Source organism: Salvelinus sp. IW2-2015, linkage group LG17 (assembly GCF_002910315.2).
Source record: "Salvelinus sp. IW2-2015 linkage group LG17, ASM291031v2, whole genome shotgun sequence".
NCBI lineage: Eukaryota > Metazoa > Chordata > Actinopteri > Salmoniformes > Salmonidae > Salvelinus > Salvelinus sp. IW2-2015.
In genome coordinates, this window is record NC_036857.1 from 1419154 (window position 1) to 1441062 (window position 21909).

Below are 21909 nucleotides of genomic sequence, written 5' to 3' on the forward strand. Positions count from 1 at the left end.
AGGGCTTTTCTCCTATAGAGCTCCATTTTTATGGAATGGTCTGCCTACCCATGTGAGAGACGCAGACTCGGTCTCAACTTTTAAGTCTTTATTGAAAGACTCATCTCTTCAGTGGTCCTATGATTGAGTGTAGTCTGGCCCAGGAGTGTGAAGGTGAATGGAAAGGCACTGGAGCAACGAACACCCTTGCTGTCTCTGCCTGGCCGGTTCCCCTCTCTCCACTGGGATTCTCTGCCTCTAACCCTATTACAGGGGCTGAGTCACTGGCTTACTGGTGCTCTTTCCATGCCATCCCTAGGAGGGATGCGTCACTTGAGTGGTTGAGTCACTGACGTGATCTTCCTGTCCGGGTTGGCGCCCCCCTTGGGTTGTGCCGTGGCGGAGATCTTTGTGGGCTATACTCGGCCTTGTCTCAGCTGGTAAGTTGGGGTTGAAGATATCCTCTAGTGGTGTGGGGCTGTGCTTTGGCAAAGTGGGGTGGGGTTATATCCTGCCTGTTTGGCCTTGTCCGGGGTATCGTCGGATGGGACCCCGGTGTCTCCGACCCCCTGTCTCAGCCTCCAGTATTTATGCTGCAGTAGTTTGTGTCGGGGGCTAGGGTCAGTCTGTTATATCTGCAGTATTCTCCTGTCTTATCCGGTGTCCTGTGTGAATTTATGTATGCTCTCTCTAATTCTCTTCTCTCTCTTTTCTTCTCTCTCGGAGGACCTGAGCCCTAGGACCATGCCTCAGGACTACCTGGCTTGATGACTCCTTGCTGTCCCCAGTCCACCTGGCCGTGCTGCTGCTCCAGCTTCAACTGTTCTGCCTGCGGCTATGGAACCCTGACCTGTTCACCGGACGTGCTACCTGTCCCAGACCTGCTGTTTTTAACTCTCCAGAGACAGCAGGAACAGTAGATATACTCGAATGATCGGCTATGAAAAGCCAACTGACATTTACTCCTGAGGTGCTGACCTGTTGCACCCTCAACAACAACTGTGATTATTATTATTTGACCCTGCTGGTCATCTATGAACATTTGAACATCTTGGCCATGTCTTTGTTATAACTCCAACCCGGCACAGCCAGAAGAGGACTGGCCACCCCTCATAGCCTGGTTCCTCTCTAGGTTTCTTCCTAGGTTTTGGCCTTTCTAGGCAGTTTTTCCTAGCCACCGTGCTTCTACACCTGCATTGCTTGCTGTTTGGGGTTTTAGGCTGGGTTTCTGTACAGCACTTTGTGACATCAGCTGATGTAAGAAAGGCTTTATAAATAGATTTGACCAATACAATGCTACTTCTCTGTAATCAAATTGACAGCAGACATTCAGCATGCTTATAGAGAAGGGCACTCAACATGTACTGCACTGACACAAATGACTGATGATTGGTTGAAAGACATTTTGAAGACTGTGGGAGTTGTACTGTTAGATTTCAGTGCAGCCTTGATATTATTGACCAGAACCTGTTGTTGAGAAAACATATGTGTTAAAGCTTTTCAACCATATTGTGGATTCAGAGATATCTAATATAACGGAGGGTTTTCTTTAATGGAAGCTTCGCTAATGTCAAACATGTAAAGTGTGCTGTACCGCAAGGCAGCTCTCTAGGTCCTCTACTCATTTCTATTTTTACCAATGACATGCCACTGGCATTAAACAAAGCATGTGTGCCCATGTATCCTGATGATTCAACGATATACACATCAGTTGCAGTCAAAACTAAGCGCATTGTATTTGGTACAAATAGTTCCCCAAGTTCTGGACCTCAGCTGAATCTGGTCATGAATAGAGTGGCTGTTGAACAAGTTGAGGAGACAAAATTACGTTTGTTACCTTCGACTGTAAACTGTCATGGTCAAAACATATAAATTAAATGGTTGTAAAGATGGGGAGAGTTCTGTCCCGTAATAAAGAGATGCTCTGGAAAGACTGACTGCGTCACTTCTTGTTTTTATATGAAGCATTAATGTGTTGGAAATTCCAAATTGTTTGCATAGTCAACTTACACACAGCACTGACACACTTCTTTTCACAGTCCCCAGGTCCAGAACAAATTCAAGGAAACATACAGAGCTATGAGCATGGAACTCCCTCCCATCTTATATAGCGCAAGTGAACAGCAAACCTGGTTTCAAAAGACAAATAAAGCAACACCTCACGGCACAATGCGTCTCCCCCATGTGACCCACTTGTTGTGTATGTACTGACATGTATGTGTAACCGATAGATACACACACTACATGTTTATGTTTTTAAATGTATGTCAATTGTGATGTCTTTTGTCTTGTCTTTTTCGTTATGTGTCGGGACCCCAGTAAGACTAGCTGTCACCATTAGCGTCGCCATGGGGATCCTAATAAATGAAAATAAAACGGGTTGTAGTAGTAGGTGCACCGGTTTGTGTCAAGAACTGTAACGCTGCTGGGTTTTTCACGCTCAACAGTTTCCCGTGTGTAATCAAGAAAGGTCCACCACCCAAAGGACATCCACCTAACTTGACACAACAGTGGGAAGCATTGAAGTCAACATGGGCCATCATTCCTGTGGAACGCCCTCGACACCTTGGGCTCCAGAGCGGAGCAGTAGTCTAAGGCACTGCATCTCAGTGCTAGAGGCATCACTACAGACCCTGGTTCGATTCTAGGCTGTATCACAACCGGCCGTGTTTGGGAGTCCCATAGGGCGGCGGACAATTGGCCCAGCATCGTCCAGGTTAGGCTGGGGTAGGCCGTCATTGTAAATAAGAATTTGTTAATAATAATATTAAAAGTCCATTCCTCTATGATTTGAGGCTGTCCTGAGAGCATAGGGGGGGGGGGGGGGGTGCAACTCAATATTAGGAAGGTGTCCTTAATGTGTTATACACTCAGTTTATATTGGTAAAAGAAAGAAAAAGTCTTAATAAAACCATTCTGTCTTTTGTTGTTGATGGTTTGTTGTGAATTGATGGGAGCAGGCTATTGGGGTACGTTGGGGATGCAGGGGTACATTTTCAGTGGAGTTGATGGGAACTTGTGGAAAAAGCAGGCAAGAGTTGAGCCAAAGGACAGATGATTGGAAGATGAACAAAACAAATGACAGTATGATAAAGATCTAAAGCAAATCTCTGAAACTGTTAAGAAAGCTTTATTGTTACTGTGCATGTTCAACTACTACTTTCTAAACAGGTTTTACCACCAGATCTGTCTTTCATCAAAGCCTTATCCGCTCCCCACTTCCCCTCGCAAACAGCCGAAGAGGGAAAATGTGTCATCACTATAGAAAAAAAAAAAGTCCATAAGTCCATGGTGTCTCATCCCTCAGGGGGGTAAAAGAGCTGTGAACCAGCTAGGCCACCAGGGGGCTCCATCACTTTAGCCGCTGCACAATGACTGCGTTGAGCAGGTTGGCATCCTGCAGCGACTGGCTCTCGTCAGTAAGCTCCTTGTTGGGGAAGGTTGTCATGAGCACAAACTCTGTCGCCGCCATCAAAGGGCGAGCTCCCACCACAAACTGACGCACGTCTGACACCCTGATGACGGGAAGAGAAATGATGAGGAGAAAGTAGGTAATATGGTGTTGGACATGCCCTTCATAGAGGGGGTGATGTAGAGCTTCATGGCTTCATCACTGACCTGTGAGTGTGGTTGAACTTCTGCACCAGTCTCCCCCCGTCGGCCAGTCTGACCTGGATGTTGGTCACAGGCTTGGAGGCGTCCAGGTTTACAGAGGCGATTGCCTGGGCCTCACTGGCTACCTGGTCCCGGTCCCCCATACACGGAGCAGACACCAGCTCAGGGGTAGCACTGAATGGACGGGTGAGGTGGGAAAGAGACGTTTATAGTGATTATACTGTATTTTAAATAGACTTGAAGAAAATATTATAAGTGCACATTTTCCCAGAAGATAATATCAGGTTTTGAAAAATTGCTGGGTTACATTTATATTTTAACTTCAAAAGTTCATCAAATACAATATCACTTTGTGCCAAAATTCCCCTTACTACCCCCTTGTGGTAATAAGGTGTAACAGTCACCTTATTAAAGTATTGTGCTGAAAAAGGGAGACAATTTCATTCCTTTCCTCTGTGTTGAATTCTATTAAAATAGAACTCACCCACCTGCCCAGTTTCTGTCCTTCCCCACCGAATGCCTTGAAGGCAACCTTGGGTTTGGAGAAGTCCTCATCCCGATGGTCCTCCATATCCAAGTTGACCTGACCCCCTCGGGAACGCTGCCTCAACTCCAAAGGAATCTCCCTGAAAGGACAAATGACTTCTACTATTACAATGCTCCAGCAATAAGAAAACAGACTTCAGAGAGAGACATGCGGCCTCCAGCTGTCCAGCGCCATAAATCCATTTAGAACTTATTAAATAGATTTAGAAAAATTGTGATATGTGACATGAGCTGTCGTTCATATAAATAGTATGACAAGGATACGGTACAAACAGTGTACTCACCCCCTGCGGATAGACTCCAGGAAGATGGCGTTGCCAGGGTCGCTGTAGTTTCTGAGTTCACCGTCGCCCAGGCTGAAACCCGTCTTCCACAGCTTCAGGACTACATGCACCTTCAGCACGTAGTAAAGAAAATACAGAAGTAAGTAAAGAAGTAAATGTATTTTTCTGAGATCTAATATATACTAGCAATACAAAAAAATCTAAATAAATTCACTGTCAAACACTCACATCCTGCTGGCTGTTAGCTGCTCTTCTCTCCCCAGCCACGTAAACAGGCTCCTCCTCAGGCGCTGCACCAAGCCGGTAGCCACCACCAATAAAAGGCTAGAGGGAAAGAGGAGAGAAAGAGTTTGAAAAACATGACAACTAACATCATACACCATTGGCTCTATCAATCACAAAACACAGGGCTAATAACATATGATCAGTAAATTAAAAAGGGAATGATCCTGGTGCAGAACGTATTACTGAGAAGCTTTTCATACCCTGGCTCGACTAGGCTCTCCTGGGCCCCTCCCAGCCTTCTCCACGGGTACAGCCCCATGCTCCTTAGCCCCCTTGAAGAGGTCCTCCACAACCTCATTAGAGCTCTTCTTTTTGGGGGGTCCCACTATCTGCTGCCCACTGCGTTCAGAGCCCCCAGCAAAGAACCTGGTGGGAAGCCGAGGGAGGATGTGGCCATTGAAGAGGGGAAACAACACAACCTGGATTTTGGATCCTGTCCAACTGGTTACAACACCAGTGCTGCAATTGTGTGGACGATGAAAACAATAACACAGGGACCCACCCCCACCCAGAATGATCTGTTGAAAACAATAACACAGGGACCCACCCCCACCCAGAATGATCTGTTGAAAACAATAACACAGGGACCCACCCCCACCCAGAATGATTTCTGTTGAAAACAATAACACAGGGACCCACCCCCACCCAGAATGATCTTGTGAAAACAATAACACAGGGACCCACCCCCACCCAGAATGATCTGATGAAAACAATAACACAGGGACCCACCCCCACCCAGAATGATCTGTTGAAAACAATAACACAGGACCCACCCCCACCCAGAATGATCTGTGATGCAGAAAAACAATAACACAGGGACCCACCCCCACCCAGAATGATCTGTTGAAAAACAATAACACAGGACCCACACCCACCCAGAATAATCTGTTGAAAACAATAACACAGGGACCCACCCCCACCCAGAATAATCTGTTGATGCAGCAGAAAGCAATAGCAGCCTACAGAAAACTGAATACAGAAACATAATGGAGGCTCACTAGCCTGGGTACCAGTAGGTTTCTGTGTTTCTGCTCTCTTGCCAACTCCTCATGGAATTGTCATGCTGTTTGAATTGACAATGACACTGGAGTAGGCAAAAACACAAACAGATCTGGGACCTAGAGCCTCACTACACTCTGTCCAAAATGCACATAGACTACATGCAATGTGAAATTCATTGGAAATACCCCAAAGTCACAGAAGTATAGTCAAACCTACCTTTGCCCTTCCTCCTCATCACTGTCATCTACTTCCTCATGCATCATATCTCTGAAGGAGGTCACCCTATGTTCACTCCTTTACACAACAGAAACACACAAAAAATAACCATCAACATCTATCATGTAACATGAAATGCTTCATAGGATATTATTTTTTTGACAATAGAAAGTTTGACAATAGAAACACTGAAATGACTTAGATATTGCCTATCCTAAATTATACCGAGACTAACAGCGTAACAACAGATTTACGGAGGTAAGTTAGTTAGCTATGTACCTGGGCCCTGTAGGACGAGGCACAGAGGATCCACCAATCTCTGGCTGAGGAAGTGTCACGATGTCATCCTCAGGACCATCTTCAAAGAAACTGGCCAGGGCAAGCTAAGGAAACAGACCAAGACGCCATGTCATCCAAACATTAAGATATCAGTGTCTAGTCACAGTCTAAGCCTGATCGCTAACTACTTTGCTAGAGCTTAATTGTGAACTTGCCAAATTAAAAAAAGGTAGGTAGCTAACCGAAAAGGATGTTATTAAACTAGCAATTAGATAGGATGCGAAAATCTGATAAATTAGCCATCAGCTCAGTCACTTGATGAAGATTAATGTTAGCTAGTTATGATTATGAACTAGGCTAACTGGGGCGGCAGGTAGCCTAGTGGTTGCAAGATCGAATCCCAGAGCTGACAAGGTAAAAATCTGTCGTTCTGCCCCTGAACAAGGCAGTTAACCCACTGCTCCTAGGCCGTCATTGTAAATAAGAATTTGTTATTAAATGACTTGCCTAGTTAAATAAATAATAATAATTTAAAAAAAACTGCTGAACAATTCTATCTGCCAGTCTTAGAGCAAGCTAGCTAGCCAGATAGCTAGAACGCAGTGAGTGAGCCATTCCTTAAATGAAACAGCAAGTTAACTATTAAACAGTGGTAGTAAAACATTGGAAACTGATTGGTAGATATAACGTTAGGTCCTAGGGAATAAGACAACAATGGTCATTCAAGCTGTTGTTGTGAGAAAGAGTGACTTGCTACAAACTAGCTACGTTAGTTAACGTTATCTAGTACCGGCTAGCAGTGGTGGTCTGGCATCTAGCTAACTAACGTTACTGTCATTCGTATATCGTTGTGAGTTCAAATCAAATATCACATTTAGTACAACTTGTACGTACCTGCAAATCCCAGCCGGCAGACTCCAAGAAAAAACGGGCCCTCTCCTCATCAACATCTGTAACAGCAACGAACTCCCTCACCGAGACTTCTTGGTCCGCCATTTTGATATGCCCATTCAATGACAGCACCGAACCCATCTGGGGAAACAACTACCAACTTGGTTCCTATCCGAGCAAGCTGTGGTTCCTATCTATGAGAAAAACATTTTTATTAAATGTTGTATTTAGCACAAAGTAAAGACATTTTATTTGAAGGAATAATATTTCACATATATTTCACATTTATATCTGTCATTTTTTTCTTCTTCTGTATTACCATAACAAATACACCTCTATTTTCTGCCAAAGCAAAGGGGTAATCTGGGATTTGAAAAATAACAATTCAGACACCGCCACTTGTTTTTGTTAACAGCTGAGGGATGGGAGTGGAGAAGTGTAACCACTCTCAAATTCATAGACAGAGCTAGGATGCAAGGACTGACAATACATGGGATCAACATTTTAGTTTTAACTATGTTTTGAAGCTATACTGATGTTTGTTTACAATTAAAACAAGCTTATATTTTGGTTCTGATGGGTTACAATAGTTATACTAAGCCTATTTGGGCATTTATAAGTGATATTCTTCAAGACTCTCTGGGAAATCTGATGGGATTTGTATTTAAATGTTTTCATTGTCTCTAATAACGTGGACATTGAAACACTAACCCATCCAGGATAAAGAATGGACCTTAGTGCTCACCCTGTGAGGCCTTAAGAAACACTACTGTTCCTGTTTTCTTCTGCACATGTTTTAAAACACCTGAGCCAGGACAGGCTAGGCATATCGCGTAGTAGTGATATGCATTACACAAATCCTAAACACAATTTATGACTGATAGCCTACAGGAATCATGTTTTTCTTACTTATAGGAAGATTTTCACCATCAATGTAAAGCCCTAGTTATTTGCTTTAACAAAGTCGTTTCAGAAAACTAGTATTTACTTGATGTGAATCATTTAAATTTGTCCCTCAGGTTTAAGGTTAGCTCTGTAACTGAAATCTCATTTTAAAATTGGAAAACTATTCCTTTTTAAATAATATTTTCAAAATGAACATTTAACATCTAACAGTCAACTGAGCGGGTCGAGCATAACATGTCAACCCTGTTGCCCAAGTAGAAAAATAAATAATTCATTAATAAAGCACTTAACCCTAATTGCTCCTGTAAGTCGCTGTGGATAAGAGCTCTGCTAAATGACTCAAATGTACTGCGGAGTGGCATTTTTATATTGACAACAGTTTTATATAGCCTTCACATCAAAAGAAATGTGTTCTCATTTTAATCTGTGTTTATGATTTGGCTTTATAACTAGATGTGAGATGATGTACCCTTTGGACTCATGATGCCGCAGTTTTTATTCTGATTAGGCGTCTGTGATAATAGTGAAGTATTAAGCATCTTAGTCAATTTTAGTTCTTGTTCTTGTTGAAAATGTAAACAAACAATATCTAATATATCCCTGCAACTAATGTTTTGGGGTTTGTAACGATGAGATAAGAGTAGCGCTAAATAATTTCAAATATTTAGGCTATGTATCATAGCTTTCAAAAACCATGAGGAAGACGTTATTATCAATAACAATATCAAGTTACACAATGTTTTCTGATGCACCTTTAGCCTAATGTGTTTAGTACTTTCATATTCGTACTATATAAGAGAGCGGAAAATTCGATAATTTTATGAAGACTTTGGCTACCATGAGAGAGAAGAGACATTTTGAAAATATATGACCTTTAAAATGCCTATTTACTCTATTCCATCTGACTGCGCAATCCACTGTCTCATCAGCCCAGCCTGGCAAATTACAAACTTGTTCTCCACTATTGAAAGGTATCTAGACATTATCTCACAAATCTTATAGACTAACAGTTAGTTTTCAAAGGCAGGATTTGTATAAATCTTGCTGTCTGTCTCTCTGACATTTGCAACATTGTTTTAATATTCAAATTCGATCTCCAGCTGTCCCATAGTAATGCATGCGTAGGTGTCGAGACGAGACAAACAGGCAACGTTTATCAGCCAGTCGAAATCATTAATCAGCTGGTATCATTTTTATGGATATATACAAAGAAATGTCAGTTGAAAAAAGGTACAACGAAATGAAATGCAGCTAGTTTGCAGTCTTTACAACTTCACATAAAAGTTGTATATAAGTGATAATGCCCGATAAGCTGGTGTTTGGAGGATATATTGGCACGTTTTGCAACACGCGTGGAAATATATCCTCCAAACATCAGTTTATAGGGCACTATCATGCTTAAATAAAACTTTTAGCAACATATTAAAATAAAATAACAATGAATTACATGTTTTCATTAAAACTTTATTCTGACAAGTCAAGCCATGCAATTTATTTCTTCCACCAGAAGATATTGTCCGGACAAAAATCAGGTTCGACCCGGTCGTTAATTCATTTTGCATAGTTGCTATGCTATTCATTGTTATTTTTGCATAGTTGCTATGCAAAAGGTCTGGTCGTCCGTTCTCAACAAAATGGTTGCTATGCAGGCCGGATAACGTTATTTATTGTCACTTGCTAGATAGCTAGCCAACTTCAGCTAACTCAGTCACGTTAAACATTGAACCTGGAATTACAGTATACTTTTTCTTCTCTTGGTATTTACGTGGATATGTCCATGATAACGATGTTGGTGCGTGATTTCGACTGGCTCAGAAAAAGTTTGTCTCGAATTTACGAACAGCCAGAGTGCATGCACTCTGATCACTCTCCAGATGCTCTCCAGATGGGATTTACGAGCACACCCTTACATTTGATGAGGTTGACGCGCTTCTAAAACCATGTTATGTACTGAAAATGGGTCCGCTTTAAAATGTTGTGATACACGATCAAATTCCGATCAATTTAGTGATACACGAGTCCTACCGTACCCTAGTTATTGACGGAAAAACAGGCTCTACACGAGCAGACAGCACCGTGGGAAATGTATTGATATTTAAATCTACCGGAAAAAGTAACCTTGTCGCTGTCTGTTTCGAAGCTATATGGCTTGTTTGTACATTATGTTTTTGACTGCATTGCATTGGGGGCGGGGGGGTTCATCTATGAGTAGAGAGAGACAGAGTATAGACGCTACAGTGTGGAGCACATAGTAGGATAGGTGTCTGTGGCTGGCTGGCCGGCCGGCTGAGGACTTGGAGGCCTTGCCTGGACGTCTTGTCCAGCGTTTTGTAGCGTGGCCAACAAAATGAAAGGAGAAACAGAACCATGTTGTTTGCCTTGACATTCAGCGTGTGCCAGAGCGCAGAATAACTGATGAATTTACGAATGCTCAACACCCGTTGAAAAAATTCGTAATTAAATTGTTGCCAGTATCATAGTTACACTCACCAACGCCATGGATAACATGCATTTTCGTTTGCTTGAGCATTTTTTATTTGGGCATTCACTTGGATATGTCCATGATTACGATGTTGATGCGTGATTTCGACTGGCTCAGATTTGTCTCGTCTCGTCTGGGCACCGTTAGCTATGTGTATGGTACTACAGAGATCGACGTCGGACAAGCAGACAGCTAGGCATATATTAACACCGCTGTACCAAACTAAATGCTAGGCTTATATTAACCCCGCTGTACCAAACTAAATGCTAGGCTTCTATTAACCCCGCTGTACCAAACTAAATGCTAGGCTGGAAGTAAGTGAAAATAATGTGTGAGTTGAGATAAATACAAGAGATTATTTGGATAGCAACATGAACATGGTATTCTTATCGAGGCGAAGTGATACGTTTCAGATGTAGCTGTTGCAAGTCATAGGTGTGTCTGTGACACGGTTTGGAACGCTGCTCGTCCCATCAGCATCCAGGATCCAAACAACCCGTTTTATAAAATGAAATACATTTTGAACTAATGTTAGTGTATTGACTACGAAACGAACTGTCATTTTCTAGACTGTACATATTCACATTTGTTATAATTCTGCAGTTCTGGTACTTTTCCAACAAAGTTGTTTGTACTATTTCTACAAACCCACACTGAATCCATCACCTTAGTTATTAAATCCTCTTCTAGATTGACCAATCAGGAGTGACAAAAATAACAGCATCAAACCTGTCTCACCTGGTGTTCCTGTGTCTCTTGGCTCTCTCTCACCTGGATGGAGTGTTCACCTGTCACCCAGGGACCCCAGAAGAATGTAATTCTCATCTCTTTGTGCCTGGCTACAAACTAGCTAGGGAGGGCTATGATGTGGTGACACTGCAGCGCAAGGGGGCCTATGTGCTTGATGTTTATAACTACTTATTAACCTTTATTTAACTAGGCAAGTCAGTTTAGAACAAATTCTTATTTACAATGACGGCCTAGCAAACCCTAACCCGGACGACACTGGGCCAATTGTGCGCCGCCCTATGGGACTCCCAATCACGACCGGTTGTGATACAGCCTGGAATCAAACCAGGGTCTGTAATGACGCCTCTAGCACTGAGATGCAGTGCCTTAGACACGCTGCGCCACTCGGGAGCCCAACGACTAACTCATGCACTGTCTGTAATAAGCCATTTATGGGAAGTCAGCTGCAGAAACTCCCTCTCTACATGGTGAACTGGCAATCCCAAAACAACTGTAGGAAGGACATTCACTGCTCATTTACATCTGTCCGCTCTCTTGTACAGAGCTCCACCTCTATAATACGGAATGACTGGAAGGTGGGGCTCAACCTGAAGGACACGGGTTGCAGCTGGCGGGCAGCAAAGTGCTGCATCCTCGTACTTCAAGGCAGACAAGTCCTCCTTCACCTTCCACCAGTTTGCCTGCTCTCACTACAGGTCAGGTCATGTCTGAATGATCAGTTTATGATCAGTGTAACTCATGCACATAAACTGTATGACAAGATTATTTAAAAATTGAATGTAAATTCACAGTACATGACGAGGCCTACCAGTGCAATATAATTCATAGAGAATTTTCACATTTCTTCATAGCTAACAAAAATAGCAAACCCTGTCAACACCACCCACATTCACAGAACCCTGTCAACACCACCCACATTCACAGAACCCTGTCAACAACATCCACCTTCACAGAACCCTGTCAACAACATCCACCTTCACAGAACCCTGTCAACACCACCCACCCTCACAGTACCATTTCAACACCATCCACCCTCACAGTACCCTTGCTCTTTTCCATCTCCTAGATTCCAGTAGACCCACCAGCGGTACATAGCTTCTCTCACAAAGGAGTACACGTCCAACAGCAGTGAGCCGTACCAGCAGTTCATTGACACTTATGGAACCCACTACATTCACCTGGTGGACCTTGGGGGGAGAATGAAGAGGGTGACTGGAATCCGCACCTGCTTGGCCACCCTGAACCAGGTCTCTGTGTCCCAGGTGCAGACATGTCTTAGTATGGGGTTGTCTGATGGCATGGGGTTGTTAAATGTGTTGAGTGGGCAGGGTTCAAAGGTCTTTATAATGAAGATAGTATTACAGGTTATGACAAGGGTTTCCTGAGCCACAGCACTGAGGTGTCAGGTGGGGATGGGTGAGGTTTCCATGTCCAAACCAGACTGAAGGCTTCAAAAAATGTCTGAATAGTCTACAAAGGATCCCAGACACTCCTATCCTTCACTGTTCTCCCTCTGCGTGACTTGTTTCATGACACTAAGGTGAGGGATAATCTACAAGCAGCTACTCCTCAGAATGTGATAGACAATGGGATTGAGAAAAACAAGACAGAACAGACAGCTTGTGGGGTGAGTTCTCCCAACCTGTCTCCTGATTGCTGCCCTCTGTTGGTAGGGAGAGGCAGACTGACTGTCTTTGTGGACCGTGGGTTCAGTATAAGGGGTAATGGGTGGGCCGAACCAGAGGGTTACGTCAAATTGTGGAATGGAAATCAARACAGACAGGTGTACTACCTATGATCCACTTTGGCAATGTAAATACCCATCACCATCTAATGCTCCGGGTATGGGAGAAGGATCTAAATGTCCATGACCACCTGGGTGGGGGCACTATAAACATACAGCATGGGAACCATTATCATCACTGTGGACTGAACCATGGTACTTTCTCATTCTCCCTCACATTAACTTGTGACAAACACATGACTGCTCCTAAGTGTGACCGCTGTGTACCCATCCCAAACTAGAGGGGGAACAATAGGATTGAGGATGAAGATTATTCCAGAAAACGTTTTTTTTTTTTTTTTTAGCAATCTTAGAAGATTGCCAATGATTTTAGGCATATTTAGTCTATGCATTTTTATTAGTGTCCAATTTTAATACTTTCTCTGTTCATCTTAGTGATTGATCAATGTGCAATATGGTCCATATTTATTGTCATATGCTAAGGATACTAACTGCAAGTCAGAGGGACATACTGAGGTGTCTGAGCCCATTGAGGTGTCTGAGCCCACTGAGGTGTCTGGGCCCACTGAGGTGTCTGAGCCCACTGAGGTGTCTGAGCCCACTGAGGTGTCTGAGCCCACTGAGGTATCTGAGTCCACTGAGGTGTCTGAGCCCACTGAGGTGTCTGAGCCCACTGAGGTATCTGAGCCCACTGAGGTATCTGAGCCCACTGAGGTATCTGAGGTATCTGAGCCCACTGAGGTATCTGAGCCACTGAGGTATCTGAGCCCACTGAGGTATCTGAGCCCACTGAGCCCACTGAGGTGTCTGAGCCCACTGAGGTATCTGAGCCCACTGAGGTATCTGAGCCCACTGAGGTATCTGAGCCCACTGAGGTATCTGAGGTATCTGAGCCCACTGAGGTATCTGCTGGTGATGACTGAGCCACTGAGATGTCTGAGCCCACTTGAGGCTATCTGAGCCCACTGAGGTGTCTGAGCCCACTGAGGTATCTGAGCCCACTGAGTATCTGAGCCACTGAGGTATCTGACGGTATCTAGCTCTGACGGTATCTGACGGTATTGAGTCCCTGAGGTATCTGAGCCACTGAGATCTGAGACTGGGATCTGAGCCCACTGAGGTATCTGAGCCCACTGAGGTGTCTGAGCCCACTGAGGTATCTGAGCCCACTGAGGTCTGAGCCCACTGAGGTGTCTGAGCCCACTGAGGTGTCTGAACCCACTGAGGTATTGAACCCACTGAGGTGTCTGAGCCCCACTGAGGTATCTGAGTCCACTGAGGTATCTGAGCCCACTGAGGTATCTTGAGCCCACTGAGGTTCTGAGCCCACTGAGGTATCTGAGGTATCTGAGCCACTGAGGTTAATCTGAGCCACTGAGGTATCTGAGGCCCACTGAGGTGTCTGAGCCCACTGAGGCTATCTGCAGCCCACTGAGGTGTCTGAGCCCACTGAGGTACGAGCCCACTGAGTGATCTGAGCCCACTCGGAGGTATCTGAGCCACACTGAGGTATCTGAGGCCCACTGAGGTATCTGAGCCCACTGAGGTGTCTGAGCCCACTGAGGTATCTGAGCCCACTGAGGTGTCTGGGCCCACTGAGGTATCTGACTATTATGTCATGCCTACATCTTAAAATAAACAATCTGTTGTCCTACTGTATTGTTCATCGCAAGAATATTGGTCTAATGTTTGTTTAAGTTGTAATTTATATTAAGACTAGCTCCTTCCAAAAACCTTCAGTTACCCTCCAGTTCACCTAATATCAACCGGACGTGCTGCACTTAGTTAGAATACTGCATTGTCATGCTGCACCACTAGGTGGCAATCTAATATACAGAATGGTTTAGACTGAGAGAGTCTGCTACCTCACTTTGGAAATACAGCTAGCAGCTTTAGTAGCTGGTCTTGGGGGAAAAGTAATGCACGTCTCCTTACTTAGAAAGAAGGGAAATAACTCCTCACAAAGCTCACACGCTTGACACCGGTCCTGACCGTGGTACATTTACTCCAGAAACCCATATGTTCTGGACTGAGATTCTTCTGTGTACATTTTTCTTGAAACACAATACCTTGCTCTTGGTAAAGATTTTTAGAACAAAGATAATCCATCACTGTTCTAAACCTGTGATCACAGATCTTTGTTCCTGAAAACAAAGATCATTTATAAATAAGTGAGATGTGTACTGCTACATCGCAGACCCCCCACAGGGAGCCAGACGGCATGGTTGTACAGACATCAGATAGTCTTAATTGTTTCTGAAGGGAAATAAAAATCTGGATTTATAATGCGCTCCTGGCTGTTTGATCTTCAAGGCTAATTAAGTTAATAAAATTATTGTTGTCACCAAGTACCTCTCAGTCCCCATCCATCCACATACTGTATACGCACGCACACACACACGCGCGCGCGCATACACGTACGGGCACACGCACACACACATACAAAACACACACAGAGACTAAGTTGTTTTGTATACAGAAAAAAACATTTCAGATGTTTCAGAAGGGTGATAAAGAAAAATAGTTTTCCCCTCAGTTTTTCTTCAAGCCCAGGGTCTGAACGATGAGGCAACAGTACATAGATACAGAGCAAGAGAGAGAGAGAGAAAGAGTACGCCCAGTGACTGTGCTTTACACTGAACACCAGCCCCTCAGACATGAAGATTCATAGACCTGTCACTCAAGAAAAAATACAATAATGCGCACTGTGGAATGAACCATCCTCTAGGACACCCCAAGGACTGAGATTTGATCTTGTTTGAGACTACCTTTGGGGCTTGTGAGCGATGTTGACTTCCCTATAGTGTTACTATCATTATGTGGTTAGTGGTAGGACAAATAAGGGACAGTACATGTCAGCCCACACATTTAAAAAAATATATATAAAATAAGAGGCTTGGAAAGACAAATGTATTTTAAAGCACAAAAGAAAATAATGTATTTTTTTTATTTAATAGGAGATACATTTGTTTCTATAGAATATCACTTTGAGAGAGGAGAGCTTAAGATGGCTGAGACTGTAGCAAAGGCAGACATGGAAGCAAATACAATTATTGTTTGTTGGGTTTACATTTTTGATTTACAGTAAGGCCATAAGATTTTGTAGTATAAGGTAAGTAACATAAAACAACAGCATTCAAACGTGTAGCTTGTGGGAGTTGATTAGGTCATCTGCCAAGCACCCATAAACCACAGGAGAGAGGGAGACAGAGAGAGAGAGAGAGAGAGAGAGGGAGAGAGAGAGAGAGACAGAGAGAGACACACAGAGAGAGAGAGACACAGAGAGAGAGAGGGAGAGAGGGGGAGAGAGAGAGAGACAGAGAGAGAGAGATATACCACACAGTGTGCATCACAGCAGCAAGATTTGTGACTTGTTGCCACAAGAAAAGAACAATCAGTGAAAAACAAACACCATTGTAAATTCAACCCATATTTATGTTTATTTATTTTCCCTTTTGTACTTTAACTATTTGCACATCGTTACAACACTGTATATAGACATAAAGTGACTTTTGAAATGCCTCTATTCCTTTGGAACTTTTGTGAGTGTAATGTTTACTGTTTATTTTTATTGTTTATTTCACTTTTGTTTATTATCAATTTCACTTTCTTTGGCAATGTAAACATATGTTTCCCATGCCAATAAAGCCCTTCAATTGAAATTGATTTGAAAGAGAGGGGGTGCGGGCGAGCGGACGGACGGACGGACGGACGGACGGACGGACGGACGGACGGACGGACGGACGGACGGACGGACGGACGGACAGACAGACAGACAGACAGACAGACAGACAGCACTCACAAAAAGAGTAGTGGTGAAATTACCCTGCTCTCAATTCCCACCTCAGGCAATAGCACCATGCCGTAAAATAACCTTGCATCCTTTATGACTCCTGACAGCCTTTATGACTCCTTTATGACTCCTTTATGACTCCTCCCTCTCACAGCATACTTGTCAGTTGAAGGAAAAGGGCTGACCTTATGACCTTCTGACCTAACATAATTGTTACTGCATTGTACTGTTTTTTACATTTATTTAACCTATATTTAACTTGGCAAGTCAGTTAAGAACAAATTCTTATTTACAATGACGGCCTACCCCGGCCAAACCCGGACGACGCTGGGCCAATTGTGCGCCGCCCTATGGTACTCCCAATCCCGGCTGGATGTGATTCAACCTTGATTCAAACCAGGGACTGTAGTGACACCTCTTTGCGCTGAGATGCAGTGCCTTAGACCGCTGCGCCACATTGTACTATCTGGCCAGAACAATTTCTCCACAGTGGTTGAATTTGTGCTTCATCATCTCTCATTCTCAATCCCTCTGTATCCTTGTTGTCCATCCCCCCATGTGCTGATAGAGTCATCATATATCTCCCTCAAGTCCCCTCCTGGGTGGAACAGTAGATTAATGGCTTAGAGATGCTGCTGGGTTCAAGGCTCCATAGCTTGTTACTGTAACTCCCACCTAACTGGTCAGCTGAGAAACATGGTTTGAATATCATGCTATTGTTTGAGGAGAGTGCACAATTATGAAACAATTAGGCACATTTGGGCAGTCTTGATACAACATTTTGAATAGATATGTAAGATTTCACTGGATTTCACTGGATTTCACTAGTTCTAAAACTTTGCACCTACAGTGCTGCCATTTTGTGGACAATATCTAAATTGTGCCTGGGCTAGAATAATTCATTATGCCCTTTCTCTTGCGTTTCAAAGATGATGGTACAATTATTTATTTTTAAACGGATCTTTTACCAGATCTAATGTGTTATATTCTCCTACATTCCTTTCACATTTCCACAAACTTCAAAGTGTTTATTTTCCAAATGGTATCAAGAATATGCACATCCTTGCTTCAGGTCCTGAGCTACAGGAAGTTAGATTTGGGGATGTAATTTTAGGCGAAAATAGAAAAAAAGGGTTGGATCCTTAAGAGGAGAGATAAAAAAAAGTATCATCCTCTGAAATGAATGTGATGTATATCTACAACCTTAGTTACCTAAATACGGAAGGACTATTCCCTAAAGTCATTCCCTGGGTTTTAACATGGTATTGTGAGGTTGCACGTGCTCAGATATAGAGATGGTGTAGTATCAACAGGAAGGAAACAACTAAGAGACTGGAGACACAGGAGATGGACAGAGAGACAAGAGATGGACTGGAGACACAGGAGATGGACTGGAGACACAGGAAATGGACTGGAAACAAGAGATGGACTGGAGAGACAGGAGATGGACTGGAGACACATGAGATGGACTGGAGACACAGGAGATGGACTGGAGACACAGGAGATGGACTGGAGATACAGGAGATGGACTGGAGACACGGGAGATGGACTGGAGACACGGGAAGAACTTGCCGCCGAGTAGGTAAACCACCAGTACCCTCCGTATTAGTGGCCAACGTGCCAATAATAATCATTGGAAAATAAACTGGACAATCTACGTTTAAGACTATCCAACCAACAGGACATTAACTGTAATATCTTATGTTTCACCGAGACGTGGCTGAACGACGACATGGATAATATAGAGTTGGCTGGGTTTTCCATGCATCGGCAGGACAGAGCAGCTACGTCTGATAAGACGAGGGGCGGTGTGTGTGTGTGTCTATTTGTAAATAACGGGTGGTGCGCGATGTCTCAAGGTATTGCTCGCCTGAGGTAGAGTACCTTATGATAAGCTCTAGACCACACTATCAACCAAGAGAATTCTCATCTATATTATTCGTAGCCGTCTATTTTATTTTATTTTTTTAACCTTTATTTAACCAGGAAGAGCTAATTAAGATTTAACCACCACAAACCGATGCTGGCACTAAGACCGCACTCAACGAGCTTAATAAGGCCATAAGCATGTTACGCCTGTTCCCGCTCCCCGTCTCTGGCGCTCGAGAGCGCCAGGCGGCCCATCATTAGGCACATCTGTCACCATCATTATGCGCATCTGCGCAATATTGGACTCAACTGGACTCCATTACTTTGTTAATTGCCCCTCTATATCTGTGTGCTCCTCAGTTTGTTCCCCAGAGTTTTTTTGTTTTTGTTGGTGAAGTCGGGTCCGGGTGCCGCTGCCGGAGCGGAGGAACCGGGGGTGCCTCAGCTGGCTCGTCGGTCTTCCAAGCCTTAGCTGGCTCGAGAGGTTACCTTGCCTTGGTTGGCTCGGCAGGCTCCCATCCCATGTCATGCCTCAACCGGCTCGCCAGTCTCCCTCGCCTCAGCCGGCCCGTCAGGCTCACCCAGGTGGGACGTCGGGTGGCGCCCCTAGAGGGGGGGCACTCATGCCTGCTCCCACTCCACCTTTCTGGCGCTCATGGGCCGCCCATCATTACGCAACCTGTCACCATCATTACGTGCATCTGATTGCCCCTCTATATCTGTGTGCTCCTCAGTTTGTTCCTCGTGTCAGCATTGATGTCGTTATGTTTTCCCCTGACCAGACGCAGTCTTTGTTTGTTTCTTGTCTGTTATCCATTAAATGTTCACTCCCTGTACTTGCTTCTCATCTCCCAGTGTCGGTCCTTACAAAGCGAACAAGAAAATGCTCACCCAGAAGCGGTGCTCCTAGTGGCCGGGGACTTTAATGCAGGCAAACTTAAATCCGTTTTACCTCATTTCTACCAGCATGTCACATGTGCAACCAGAGGGAAAATAACTCTACACCACCTTTACTCCATTTGGCAAATCTGACCATATCTCTATCCTCCTGATTCCTCCTTACAAGGAAAATCTAAAGCAGGAAGTACCAGTGACTCGCTCAATACGGAAGTGGTCAGATTAATTGGATGCTACGCTACAGGATTGTTTTGCTAGCACAGACTGGAATATGTTCTGGGATTCATCCAATGGCATTGAGGAGAATACTACCTCAGTCACCAGCTTCATCAATAAGTGCATCGATGACATCATCCCCATAGTGACCGTACGTACATATCCCAACCAGAAGCCATGGATTACAGGCAACATCCACACAGAGCTAAAGGCTAGAGATGCCACTTTCAAGGAGTGGGAGAATAATCTGTGGGAGAGTGGGAGAATAAATCCCGCTATGCCCTCAGATGAACCATCAATCAGGCTAAGTGCCAATATAGGACAAAGATTGAATCCTATTACCTTTTATGCTCGCTTTGAGGCAAGCAACACTGAAGCATGCATGAGAGCACCAGCTGTCCAGACAACTGTGTGATCCCGCTCTCCGTAGCCGATGTGAGCAAGACCTTTTAACAGGTCAACATTCTGGCCTGGTTTAGATCTTCGGAAAGATATCAGTTTGTCTCTGTGAATGGTTTGTCCTCTGACAAATCAACTGTAAATTTCGGTGTTCCTCAAGGTTCCGTTTTAGGACCACTATTGTTTTCACTATATATTTTATCTCTTGGGGATGTCATTCGAAAACAAAACATAAAAACTTTCACTGCTATGCGGATGACACACAGCTGTCCATTTCAATGAAACATGGTGAAGCCCCAAAATTGCCCTCGCTAGAAGCCTGTGTTTCAGACATAAGGAAGTTGATGGCTGCAAACTTTCTACTTTTGAACTCGGACAAAACAGAGATGCTTGTTCTAGGTCCCAAGAAACAAAGAGATCTTCTGTTGAATCTGACAATTAATCTTGATGGTTGTACAGTCGTCTCAAATAAAACTGTAAAGGACCTCGGCGTTACTCTGGACCCTGATCTCTCTTTTGACGAACATATCAAGACTGTTTCAAGGACAGCTTTTTTCCATCTACGTAACATTGCAAAAATCAGAAACTTTCTGTCCAAAAATGATGCAGAAAAATGTATCCATGCTTTTGTTACTTCTAGGTTAGACTACTGCAATGCTCTACTTTCCGGCTACCCGGATAAAGCACTAAATAAACTTCAGTTAGTGCTAAATACGGCTGTTAGAATCCTGACTAGAACCAAYYAWWTTGATCATATTACTCCAGTGCTAGCRTCCCTACACTGGCTTCCTGTTAAGGCAAGGGCTGATTTCAAGGTTTTACTGRTAACCTARAAAGCYTTACATGGGCTTGCTCCTACCTATCTTTCCGAMTTGGTCCTGCCYTACATACCTACACGTACGCTACGGTCACAAGACGCAGGCCTCCTAATTGTCCCTAGAATTTCTAAGCAAACAGCTGGAGGCAGGGCTTTTTCCTATAGAGCTCTATTTTTATGGAATGGTCTGCCTACCCATGCGAGAGACGCAGACTCGGTCTCAACCTTTAAGTCTTTACTAAAGACTCATCTCTTCAGTAGGTCATATGATTGAGTGTAGTCTGGCCCAGGAGTGTGAAGGTGAACGAAAAGGCTCTGGAGCAACGAATCGCCATTGCTGTCTCTGCCTGGCCGGTTCCCCTCTCTCCACTGGGATTCTCTGCCTCTAACCCTATTACAAGGGCTGAGTCACTGGCTTACTGGTGCTCTTCCATGCCGTCTCTAGGAGGGGTGTGTCACTTGAGTGGGTTGAGTCACTGACGTGATCTTCCTGTCTGGGTTGGCGCCCCCCCCCTTGGGTTGTGCCGTGGCGGAGATCTTTGTGGGCTATACTCGGCCTTGTCTCAGGATGGTAAGTTGGTGGTTGAAGATATCCCTCTAGTGGTGTGGGGGCTGTGCTTTGGCAAAGTGGGTGGGGTTATATCCTGCCTGTTTGGCCCTGTCCGGGGGTATCGTCGGATGGGACCCCGGTGTCTCCCGACCCCTCCTGTCTCAGCCTCCAGTATTTATGCTGCAGTAGTTTATGTGTCGGGGGGCTAGGGTCAGTCTGTTATATCTGGAGTACTTCTCCTGTCTTATCCGGTGTCCTGTGTGAATTTAAGTATGCTCTCTCTAATTCTCTCTTTCTTTCTTTTTTCTCTCTCGGAGGACCTGAGCCCTAGGACCGTGCCTCAGGACTACCCGGCATGATGACTCCTTGCTGTCCCCAGTCCACCTGGC

General features: G+C 44.2%; 1 protein-coding gene across 2 annotated transcripts; it reads right to left on the reverse strand.

Annotated features, from left to right (window-relative positions):
• Positions 1-3093: 3093 nt before the first annotated feature.
• LOC111977168 (NSFL1 cofactor p47) lies at positions 3094-7238 on the reverse strand. 2 transcript variants are annotated; one of them, XM_024006497.2, is made up of 9 exons: positions 7101-7238; positions 6207-6310; positions 5928-6005; positions 4910-5075; positions 4653-4748; positions 4425-4534; positions 4083-4220; positions 3598-3768; positions 3094-3494 (listed from the first exon to the last, which is right to left on the reverse strand). In XM_024006497.2, the coding sequence occupies exons 1-9, from the start codon at positions 7236-7238 to the stop codon at positions 3332-3334; spliced, it is 1164 nt and encodes a 387-aa protein (XP_023862265.1). In that variant the 3' UTR covers positions 3094-3331. The 2 variants fall into 2 exon arrangements, with proteins under 2 accessions (XP_023862265.1, XP_023862264.1); XM_024006496.2 differs by having other exon boundaries at positions 4425-4537.
• Between the last annotated feature and the right edge of the window lie 14671 nt (positions 7239-21909).